The 12,612-nt window shown below is 36.9% G+C and overlaps 1 protein-coding gene across 3 annotated transcripts in view; it reads left to right on the top strand.

Annotated features, from left to right (window-relative positions):
- The window catches only part of CUNH2orf42 (chromosome unknown C2orf42 homolog), a 46,054-nt gene that overhangs the window by 23,650 nt on the left and 9,792 nt on the right, over positions 1-12,612 (top strand). For all 3 annotated transcript variants that reach the window (XR_016511926.1, XM_090281479.1, XM_090281478.1), the window contains 5 exons: positions 1,034-1,144; positions 3,497-3,601; positions 6,800-6,904; positions 9,736-9,843; positions 11,373-11,473. Coding sequence is in view for 2 of the 3 variants with exons in the window: in XM_090281479.1 (XP_090137605.1) it covers positions 1,034-1,144; positions 3,497-3,601; positions 6,800-6,904; positions 9,736-9,843; positions 11,373-11,473 (530 nt within the window). In the remaining variant the exon portion in view is untranslated. The remainder of the gene's footprint in view (positions 1-1,033; positions 1,145-3,496; positions 3,602-6,799; positions 6,905-9,735; positions 9,844-11,372; positions 11,474-12,612) is intronic.

Raw genomic sequence — 12,612 nt, 5'->3', positions numbered from 1 at the left:
AATTTTATAATACATCATCTGCATATTGCATTGTGTGCTCACCACCCATAGTTTAGTCTCCCATATATTTGATCCCCTTTATTCTGTTTATCCTCCTCCCACTCTTTTCCCTTCTGGTAATCTTCAAACTGTTGTCTGTGTATATGAATTTATTTTGTTATTTTTGTGTGTTGCTTTCTGTTTTACATCCCACATATGAGTGAAATCATATGCTTTTTGTTGTTTTTCTATCCGACCTATTGTGTTTAGCACAGTACTCTCAAAACCCATCCATGTTGTTGCAAATGTCAGTATTTCAGTCTTCCTTATGGCTGAGTAGTATTTCATTGTATATATGTACCACACCCTCTTGATCCAGTCATTCATCGAAGAACACTTAGGTTGTTTCTATGTCTTCGCTACTGTGAATAATGCTACAGTGAATATAGGAGTACATATATCTTTATGAATAAATGTTTCAAATAATTTGGGTATCTATACCCAGAAGAGGTATTGCTGGGTCATATGGTAGCTCTATTCTTATATTTTTGAGGAACCCATATACTGTTTTCCATAGTGGCTGTGCTGGTTTACATTCCCACTAGCAGTGTATGAGTGTTTTCTTTTTTTCCACATCTTCTCCAATACTCATTTCTTATCTTATTGATAATAGCCATTCTAACAGGTGTGAAGTAATATGTCATTGTTTTGATTTGTATTCCAAAGAAACTTATTTTAATGCACGCAATCACTCCATTGTTTGGGGATTTGGATCTTTATAATTTTATTTTTTCATAATCCTCACCTGAGGTTATGTTTTATTGATTTGAGACAGTGAGAGAGAAACATCAATCAATTGCCCTCCATACACGCCCTGCACCCACAACTTAGGTATATGCCCTGACAAGGGATCGAACCTGTAATCTTTTGGTGCATGGGATGATGCTCCAATCAACTGAGCCACCCAGCCAAGGCTAAATTAATTTTTCTGTAAGCTGAGGTCCATACTTCCTCTTGGTTAGTATTAATGATTCAGAAATCTGTTATATTTTAGGTCTTAAAGAGATTATTGTGCCCCAGTTGGGCTGCCATTCAGAATCAACAGTATCAACTTGTGAATCTACTCCATCTAAAGCAAAGAAGAGGAAAAAGGATGAAGTATCTGGTGAGAAGCTATTTGGTTTGTTTGTTTGATGGTGTTATCTTTAGAGATTGTGTATGTGTTTTACTGAATCCCAGCAATTACAAGAAATAGTTTTTACGGTTTTTTTTCCCCTAAAAAAGTTTTACCCTCCATTAATGATTCTTTGTCCAGTCAAGCTCAAAGTTGGTTTTACTGGCTAAATATAAGATCAAACCAAACTCAACTTTTATTATTGAATATATTTTTCATTCTTTAAACATTCAGACTAGTCTTACACCTTAATCTGCCTTAGGGCAGTGTTATCAGGTTTTCATCCACAGAGTGTTTTAAAAATCTTGTTACAGCCCTGGCTGGTGTGGCTCAGTGGATTGAGTGCCAGCCTGCTAACCAAAAGGTTGCTGGTTTGATTCCAGTCAGGGCACAGGCCTGCATTGCAGACAACCAATGGATGTTTTCCTCATGCATCAATGTTTCTCTCCCTCTCTTTCTCCCTCCCTTTCCTTCTTTCTAAAAATAAATAAAATAAAATAAATTATTTAAAAAATGTTATAATAATTCATTATATATTCCACACTATTATAGGAATATTTTTTACTTACATTTCACATATGTTTTTTAAAGATTTTATTTATTTATTTATTTATTTATTTATTTATTTATTTATTTATTTATTTTAGAGAGAGGGGAAGGGAGAGAGAAAGAGAAGGAGAGGAACATCGATATGTGAGAAAAACATCGATCGGTTGCCTCCTGCACGCCCCCAACTGGGGACTTGGTCACAACCCCAGGCATGTGCCCTAACCAGGAATAGAACTGGCAACCTTTTGGTTTGCAGGCCTGCGTTCAATCCATGGAGCCACACCAGCCAGTGCTATATAGATTTTAGATTCAAATAATACCACTGTCAGTTAAAAACTCTTATATCAATATGAAAATGCTGACATACCCTACTAGACATATGTCAAAAGACAGACTCTAAACAAAAATAAAATATTACCTGGTCCACAAATGTCGACCAAATTCCAAACTCACTAGCAAGAGGAGAAATGCAAAAATTTTAGAAATACAAAATTAAAATAAGATACTTTTTGCTACCAAATTAGCAAAGGTTTTTAAAATGATGAAACCACAGGTAAAGGTACAATTCGGGCTTTCTGGCATGACTAGTGTAGTATAAATTGCCATAATGACATGTAAGAATAGTTTACAGAATCTGTTAAGAACCTGAAAAGTGCTCCTACTTATAGGGATTATTGCTAGAGATGGGTGAGGTGGTCATACGCAGGAGTTTTGGTTCTGAGAAGTTGGTGAAGGTGGAGAAAGAATAATTTCATCATTTTCATGTTTGTAAGAGGTAATTCTGGTAGCAATGTAGAGCAGACACTGTTGTTAAATGTTTACTTATTGGTCTTTCCCAAGAAAACTTGAAATTCAAAAATAAAGTTTTTACTCTTCAACACAGTAGTCTACTTCTAAATAATCTTCTTTTAAGGAACTAATCCTTGGTGCAGGAAAAGCATTTTGTGCAGCAATACTCATTTTATGGTCATTTATAATATTATAAAATTAGAAATAACTAAGGGCCAACCACTGGGGATAGTTAAATGAACCATGATAAAACCACTTGATAGACTATCGGGCAACCAATAAAAATGATTATGAAGAATTTGGAGAAATGTTTAGGACTCAACAGAATGTTCAAACTTGATTATCAGATAAACAATGAATAAATGTTTAATGTAAGTATCTCCCATGCAATATTTGGATCATATGTAGGCTAAATATTTAGTTATTTAAAATATAAAAAAAAATTTTAATTTATTATTTTTAGAGAAAGGGAGAAAAACATTGATATGAGAGAGAGACATCGATCATTTGCCTCTCATGGGCACCCCAACTGGGGACCAAACCCACAACCTAGGCATGTGCCCTGACCAGGAATCAAACCAGCAACCTTTCACTTTGCAGGATGATGCCCAACCAGCTGAGTCACACTGGTCAGGGCTGAAATGTAAAAAAATTTTGTTAAATCTAGCAGTCCTGGTAAAATCACAGCTACTTAAAATCACAAAACCAGCAAGACCATCTATTCATTAAAAAAAAAAAAATAGAAGGTAGTTCACCAGAAAATTAACAGTGGTTGTCCGAGAGGTGGGAACAATGGGAGAATTGTTTTTTCTTCCTTTACCCTCAGTTTCCTATAAGGATTGTCAGAAACTTAAAATGTTATGTATAAAGGCTAATGCTAATTCCTTCTAGAAACTGAAGCTTAGAAATTATAAAAAGACTTTATGTTTTAGACACTTCATAAATTAATAAGGAATTTACATTATACAGAATTGCTATTAAACACTATCACAATTTATGGTTTAGGTGCACAGACGAACAGTTCACTGTTGCCTCAAGATGCAGTGAGCAGTAACCTGAGGAAAAGTGGCCTGAAAAAGCCTGTTGTTGCTTCTTCATTAAAAAGGCAAGGTAAGTTTCTCTGTCCCAGAATAGGCTGAAAAGGTGGAAAATCATCTAAAAGAAGATAGAAGCAATAAATCCAAAGAAATGTTGCATGGTGTACCCCCCAAGGAATGCTAAGATAAACACTAGCAGGCACTGGGACTGAAGTCTGTCCTATCCCACTGGTCTCATATCATGCACAAAACCAAATCTTGTCTTTTAAAAAACAAATGCGATAAAAATTACTGATATGTTTTAGCAGAAGGTACTTTGTAGGATTTTTCCCTCTCGTTTATTACTCACATGCAGTTGGTGTGGAGATTTAAAGTTGAAGAAGAAACACATTTTATAATAATTCAGTGATAAATATTTGTTGAGAAAGACAAGTATAGTCTGTTCTCCACAGTTAGTGAAGTTTGAAACATATCTAAAAGAATAGCATGGCTATCGTTCTAAATTTATGAAGACAAAATTACTTAATTCAAATATAACATACACTTATATATCACCTTTCTACTGAGAATAATTAAGCTCAGACATTTGGGGATCAACCTTTTTATAAACTCTCCTTATACATTGTATAAAATAGTTTAGTTCAATTTTGGTAGTATTTATTGAGTATGTGCTATGCTGTAGTTAGCCATGCAGTATGGCTGGGTGACTAAAAACTAGACATCATCACTGGCCTAATACTTTGATCTTGAAAAACAATACATAAATATAAAATAATACAAGACCAAATCTTAATTAACTAATTAAGAACTTACACATCCAGGAATAAATGTTTTTGGAAGGTTAGGAAACAAACAGATCACCTGTATCAGGTAGAAGATTTTCAACAAATCTTCATCAGTTCCTCTGGTACAAAGAAGAAAGAAAATAGCTTTTATTGTAAATTATCGCTATATGCATTTACCTATGAGACTTTTCATTTCAAATATTAGTTATGATATTGGTATCTCTGTAAAAGGGAATATACTCAGACATGTGAAGACATTTCAGGGGAAGAAATAGGATAGGATAGAATAGAATAGAATAGAATAGAATAGAATAGAATAGAATAGAATAGAATAAAACTTCCGGCCAAGATGGAGGCTTAGACGGACATGCTCGGCCTCCCTCTACAACTAGAGAGGAATACAACTACTTCAAAACAAAAGATAACTAGAAATTCCAGAAAATAAAACTACATGGAATCCCAACGTATGAAGTTATAAACCAGCGGCGCTCTTTGGGCAGGTAGGAAGAGCGAAAGTGGGTGGTGCTGTTTGCGGTCGCACCAGGGACAGCGGCAGGGAGAACAATCCTAGCGGCAGGGAGGACAATCCCGGCTGCAGTCAAACCCCAGCGGCTCGCGACCCCAACGCTGGGAGAAGCAGCCACCACATCACCTCGAACAGTGAGGCCCAGGGGGCGGGAGGACGGATCCCGGTCTCCTAGCGGAATAACTGTGTGAATCCAACTTGGACCCCCGCCCCCACACAAAGCGCCACAGGGCTGCGAAATAGGTTGCGGATCGCCACTGGTAGCTGGGCAGTGACGACAAAGCGCAGGCGAGAAAGGTTGCAGATCGGCGCTGGTCGCTGGGTTGTGACGAGTACACAGGCACTGCCCCCTATAGCTGGCCCAAGAAAACAAAATGCATCTGTCAAAATGAGGCAGACAACTATAGAAATCCTGGTGGCGCAGCTCACCAGGCAACAGATGAAGAATCTGACAGATGAACAAATAAGAAACCTGTCAGAGGCTCAGTTCAGGGCCATTGTTATCAGGTGGCTTACAGAATTAACAAAAGATTTGGAAAAAGATGAGAAAGAATCGAAAAACACTCATACTGAAAGGAACAAAACCACATACGAGACAGATGGTGAGGAAATAAAATCCAGAGTTCAAATCAACAAACCGGAACACAAAGAAGGAACAAACAGTCAACCAGTGCAGAGAGAAAAAACGGGAAGCAAGGAAAATGATGAGAGGATCAGAAACCTCTGGGACAGCTATAAAAGGCCCAACATAAGAATCATTGGTTTGCCAGAGGGCGAAGAAGAAGAACTAGAAATTGAAAAATTAAGTGAAAATATAATAAAGCAGAACTTCCCGAACTTGGGGAAGGAAATAGACTTACAGGTCCAGGAAGCACAGAGAATTCCAAAAAAACTGGACCCAGGGTGAACCACTCCAAGACACATTATAATCAAAATGTCAAAAGCTAAAGATAAAGAGATAATCTTAAAAGCAGCAAGAGAGAAGAAAAGAATTATGTACCAAGGGGCCCCAATTAGACTATCAGCTGACTTCTCAAAGGAGACCCTGCAGGCAAGAAGGGATTGGCAAGAAATATTCAAAGTAATGAAAATCCAAAACCTACAACCACGAATACTCTATCCAGCGAAGCTGTCATTCAGAATAGAAGGGCAGAGAAAGTGTTTCCAGGACAAAATAAAACTGAAAGAGTTCATTAGATCCAAACCACTGTTATACGAGATGTTAAAGGGACTGGTTTAGAAAAAGGAGGATCAAAACTATGAAATCTAAAATGAAAACTGCATCACAAGAAACAATAACAGAAGCTAGGGAATTGAAACAAAGGCAAACTAAACAGGCAACGAGAGTGGAAAAAGAACTATAGGTATGGGGAGCATATTGGGGGGAGGTCAGCAGGGAGGGGGAAGGGGGAGAGGGAGGGAGATAATATAGGAATTAAGGAGCATAGTAGGAGGGAATGGAATAGACTGAGGTTGAGAAGAACTATATGCACAACTAATGGACATGGTCTAAAAGGGGACAACTGGAGGGAGGGGGGCCACCGGGTGGAGGGGAGAAGAGGGAAGGGAAATTGGGACAAATGTAACATTATAATCAATAAAACACATTAAAAAAAAAGAATAGACTAGAGTAGAATATCTCTGTGCATAGAGGCATATTAATCAGAAATAGGACCAATTTATAGATCCCTAAAACAGCCATGTTTCTTGAAAGTCTGCACACTTTCTCTGGTTATTAATCTTGAACCTATTAGTATCTCAGAACTTTTCTTTTTTTCTAAATGAATTCTTTAAAAAAAAACAACTCTAGAATCTTCCATTTTACTTAAATTCTTTGAATTTCAGCTTCTTGTTCTTTTTTTTATCTGTATAAACTTCTTACCTTTTTAAAACTTCAGTTAACTGTTTATTTTGTAAGAAAAAATAAAAGTTAACCAAAGCTTTTGTTTGTTTTTCCTAGCCTGCGGTCAGCTGTTAGATGAGGCACAAGTGACCTTATCCTTCCAAGACTGGCTGGCCAGTGTCACAGAACGCATCCATCAAACCATGCACTATCAGTTTGATGGTAAGTGTTGGTTGACCAACTGGGCTGTTGCTGAAAGTAGAAGAAATGAAAGGAATTGTGCTAGAGTTCTCTCTCTTTTTAAAAAAAATTGACTTTAGAGAGAGAGGAAGAGAGGGAGAGAGAGAGAAACATTGATTTGATGTTCCACTTAATTATGCATTCAGTGGTGAATTGTATATGTGCCCTGACCAGGGATCAAACATGCAACCTTGGTGTATCGTGACAACACTCTTAACCAACTGAGATACCCATCCAGTTCTAGAGTTCTGTTTTGATAGGAAGAGTAACTGGGTTTGACTCCAAAATACACAGGGTCACAAAAAGTAGAAATCTAAGTGAAAGAAATGAATAATCACATAATTTAGATGCAGGATAAGCAAAATTAATTTAGAAATAGAAGAGGAAAAACATAGCAAATAATAAGTAAAGGTAGATAGCTTTGATCTTGGGAGGGGAGTGTGTTTGATGAGGGAGATATCAAAGCCTTAGAAGTTCCTTCTGCCCTGGCTGGGTAGCTCAATTGGTTAGAGCATCATCCTGATATATCAATCTTGTGGGTTCCATCCCCAATCAGAACACATACAAGTATCAACCAATGAACATATAAATAAGTGGAACCAAAATGGATGTTTCTTTCTCTCACAAATCAATAAATTAAAAAAGAAGATCAATTCTAACCCTCAAACTTAAAATTGAAGCAAGGAGGTAGAAAATTGAGAGAAAATCTAAACATGAGACTAAAATAGTTGTATAATATTACATATAGTGTTAAGGAAGATTGGAGAACACAGGCTGGGTGTGATTACAATAACCTCATAGAACATCAACAATTTCAAAGGTGGACCATCCAGCCAGTCTTTGCCCGTTGCCTTAAAAACATCCCTGATGGATGGTTTTCCAGGCTTTGTCCAGTGATGAGGAGCTCACTGCTTTGTGATGTAGATCATAACATGGTTGAACAGCAATAGCAGTGAGGAAGGTCTTCCTCATGCTAAGTGGACATGTTTGCTTATAATACTTTCTCTTGGTTCTGGTTCTGTACTCTAGCCACATGGAATAGGTCTGTTACTGTTTCCAAAAAACAATCCTTGCTACTATTGCACACATATCCATTTCCTGGCTTGACAGGTCTTCCCTTTTCCAAGTGTTATATCTTAGGTCTTCAGATACTCCTCATGGTATATTTACAGACCTCTATATCATTTTGATGTTCTTTGCTGATTACGTTGCAGTTTATGAATATCATTTTAAGAATAAAGTACCATAAACTGAATAGTAGCCTGATGGCAGATACTCAGTAAAAGATGAGTGTTGAAGGATTAGAACAGTTATGACTTTATGGTGAGGAAAGGGACAAGAACGGAGGTCTTGAAATACATGCTTACAGTTTTATTTACATTAATTCAGAAAAATTAAAACTTCAGAAGCTACTTTCTAGAAAATGAAATAAGCTAAGGAGGGTTAAAGAGAGAATCTATGTTTTCATTTTCTTTAAAAAGAATTTTATCTATTGTTTGGAATAATGTAATAAATACCTACTAACCCACATCCCAAAACAGAAAACAGAATATTGATAATACTGTAAACTATATACTGTGGTCCTTTTCTGTCCTATTCCTGTACCACGCCCTCTCACGAGCTCCATTACAATCACCTTTGTTCAAGTCAAGTCACCATCTCCTGGATTGTGAATTTATCTCTTTTATGAGGACTTTTCAAGATTAATTTGTAAACCTAAACGCTAGCATCGCATCCTGAGCTCTGGTGAGTTAGCACTTCTTTTAGAGCTGTTATCATCTCGTAGGTAGTCCATAATCTAATTTCAAGATGAAAGATTTTAAAATTCATTTGTGTAGTGACTTCTCTAAACTACCCTGATATTAATACTTTAGTGCCTCAAAAGCAGTGACAATTTTGTCATTGACATTCTGCATTCAATGAAGTAGGCAAAATCCATTGAAAGAACAGAAAGTCTCTTTCTATGGAATTCTAGACCTTTCATTTAAATTTTTCTTGGCTTGACCTTTGTTTCAAAAAAGCATCTGCACTATCTTTAAGAGTCTTTCTTTAAGAGACATTCTTAAGTTATATATTTATCCACATGGTTCTGAGTGTTTTCTCTCTGCTGGGGCTAGGTAGCTCCTTGGACCGAGTTTTTTAAGAAAAACTGAGAACTCTTTTAACCCTCCTTTTAACACTCTTTCTGTTGACCTGTTGGCCTAGTGTCTTGTTTCTTTAAAAGATTTGTTAAATATTTTCAAACATTTTACCTGCCTTGAGCTCATATTCAGAGAGAAAGACTGATGTTTATTGTATAAATAGTGTCTTAATTTTTCCATCTCTGGCATTCATCGTCCTGACAGTCTGACAGAAAGCATGAAGTTACTTTGTTAGACATGGATGCATATAGCAAGTGCCTGGGGATAGTAGGCTTGAGTGAATCAAGTTTGCCTTCTGAACTTACCCGCTTTGTTCTCACCTCCTCTTCGTTTATATGCTCTTTCAAGGAAAAACCTCTGCTGTGGTGGTGTTTACAAAATTGGGGATTTGAAAAGTTATCCTTGGTGGGTGACGAAGGTCTGCTATATTTTTTATTTCAAGGCATCAAGAATAGGGCTGGTGACAGTGCTTGACTCATAAAGGTCAATCAAAGCTTTCTTTGTCTCTATAAAGAAATCTCTATAAAATGGTATTTTGAGTTATTACTGTCCTTCAATTCCATTTCTTCCACCTTTCTACACATCAGAAAGTCCAATGAGTTTCTTTATATTTTTTCCTTTGTTGTTCTGTGTATGAGTTTCTTTAAATGAGTTTCTTCTTATTTCTGAAAGGCAAACCAGAGCCACTGGTGTTCCACATCCCTCAGTCCTTTTTTGATGCCCTACAACAGAGAATATCTATAGGAAGTACAAAAAAACGACTTCCTAACTCCACCACAGGTATGGGACTTTTTGTCTTGTATAGCAACAAATGTCTTAACCTTAGGGAATTGTGTTTGGGAAATTGTGTGGAATTTTCAGGATTAAGACTTCTAGCCGCATTCCAAGTACACGAAACCTTAGCCAATCAGCTCTTGGAATAATGATCACACTCTTCAGTGGCTTCATACTTACTCTAGTGCAAATTAATGGAGTAATTCTGAAAGTGCAGACTTGAGAAAAGAAAAATAATGAAGTTCAATGAAGGTGCTCACCAAAAAGTTTGATGTTTCCTAGACAGAAACCAATTTCAACAAAAGCATTTCAGGCTCCAGTCGTTATTTGGGCTGACTTCTTGGAAGCATATTACAGTATGTGTCAAAAACTAAAACTTGTTTTTTGTGACTCCCAATTTTTGATGAAGGAAGATTTAATTTTAGAGTAATTCTTAGGCTTGGAACACTTTATCGTTACATTATTCTGGTACTTATATTTTGGTTTTATATATGACATCCTTCTACTAGACATCTGACATACTTATTGGGTAGTATAAAGAAGTAAAGGAGAGAAAAGGAGGAAGAAAAGATTGCTCAGTGGCCCGTAGCCCAAGAGTTAACTGAAGCTAGAAATCAATGCTATTTCTTAAGCAAATTGTTATTTGATGATATAATAGGGACTGTGGGACTGTTTGAAGTTTAATTCTGTTTTTGAATAATGCCAGCTGTGAACCACTGTACTTAGGGCCATGAAAATCTTTGTCTTCACAGCTTATCTACCTGGCTTTTGAAGCAGTATTGATTCTTCCTTCCAGTTTAAACTTTAGGCCTAATACATTAATTTTAACCCATCCCTTAGCTAGTTTTGCAAACTTTCGGTGGAACCCCTTTATAATCCTGCAGGCAGAGCAATGCATTGGCAACCATGTTAGCAGGCTTAAACTCCATGTAATTTTTTTTTAACACTTTATTTATTTTTAGAGAGAGAGAAAGGGAGGGAGAAAGAGAAGGAGAGAAACAACGATATGCAAGAGATATATCGATCGGTAACCTCTTGCACATCCCCACCTGAGGACCTGGCCCGCAACCCAGGCATGTGTCCTGAACAGGGAATTGAACTGACAACCTTTCAGTTTGCAGGCTGGCACTCAGTCTACTGAGCCACACCAGCCAAGGCCCGTGTAATTATTTTAAGGACTATGATTTGACCTCTGATATATCTAAAATTGTAAGAAGTTGTAAGAAGCTGTTTTATAATGGAGTCCTGTGCATGTAGCTTCACCAAACAAAGAAACAAGTTTCTAAGGTACCAGAAATAAGCAGCATCTCAAAGAGGCATCAGAGACTTAATATAGCGGAAATTCTTATCACTTGATTATTACATTTATGTCAAACCCTATTATATATTTACCTCTAGATTTTCTTTCATAAATGTGCTGAGATTCTATAAGGAAAGAATAGCATTGCACTGAAATCTCTGGAAACTGGGTAACAAATAGTGTAAGAGAATGTTATTTTCTGGGAGGCTAATCTTCTTCCCTTTTCACACTGAAGCTTTTGTTCGAAAAGATGCTTTGCCACTGGGAACCTTTTCCAAGTATACCTGGCATATCACTAATATCCTGCAAGTTAAACAAATCTTAGATACCCCTGAGGTAAGAGTTTTATTTCTACAATAATGGGAGGGCCAAGAGGGGAAGAGAGGGAAGCAAGTGTGGGAAGTATGTTTGTACCAGTTCCTTGAGTTACAGATACCGAATAGAATTCTTTTCTTTTTCATATTAAGAGATTATTCAGAAATATTCATTGCTTTATGGTGCTGACTCTGATTTTAATGAGTATTCCCTAGTATCTTAAATTAGAGTGTTCTTTTCCTTTGGCTTTGGGATTAGAAAACAGGAATAATTTTTCTTATAAGTTAAATAATGATCTTCTATTAGCTATGGTGAGCCCAAGATTAACTGGAAGGCAGTTAAAATATATATAAACAATTTGAAATGATATACTGTTGGTGAAATTAGTGGGCCTGGCACAATTCAGTGCTCCTCCCCAAACTGCAATTTAGTTCTCATTAGAGAAATGACCCTTAATTTGTGTTCTTTTTCACAATGAAAATATTAGATATTTTTTAACTTTTTTTTCAGGCAGACCCTGAAAATTGGAGGATTTTCCCTCCTTACAATAAGGGAATATTGTAGAGAATTCAGTATAATGTGATTTGATGCATTAAGAGTACCTTAATTTTAAGACATTGTTATGTTCAGAAAAAGAATAAATTTCTTGGTAGCTATAGAACTTACATATGAACCCTAGAGAAGGCCTATGTTAGCACTAAAGACGCTTAAGGAACTTTCTTAAATACAGGATATCACAGAGGCAGCTTCTTGCCTGGAACAAGTGGTATTTTGGGAGGCAACAAGCAACCCAGAGCAAAGTCAAGTGAGGAAAAAGAGCTAATAGTCGTTGAGCTTCTGTCTGTTGAGCATTATTTACCTGTATCACCTGATTCATGTATTTTGCAGATGAGAAACAGGCTATGAGAAACTCACCCTGCTCTTTAGTGGCAAAGACAAAATTCAGTTCAAGTTCTTTCTGGCTCAGTCCCAAGGATGGTGTGAAGCACACAGGATGGTGAGGTCAGCTGTAGGTGCTATCATTAGAGATTTTAGGAGACTGCTCTAGTAGAGAAGTAGGGGAAGGAAAAAGAAACAATTTTAGAGCAAGCATGTGCCAGTAGTGGTTATGTAGATGTCAGGAGTTCAGTTCAGTATGGTTTGGCTGGGGCTCAAACTAA

Source organism: Furipterus horrens, unplaced genomic scaffold, assembly GCF_987537825.1.
Source record: "Furipterus horrens unplaced genomic scaffold, mFurHor1.1.pri manual_scaffold_6, whole genome shotgun sequence".
In the NCBI taxonomy this organism is placed as follows: domain Eukaryota; kingdom Metazoa; phylum Chordata; class Mammalia; order Chiroptera; family Furipteridae; genus Furipterus; species Furipterus horrens.
This window is presented reverse-complemented; position numbering and strand designations above follow the sequence as displayed.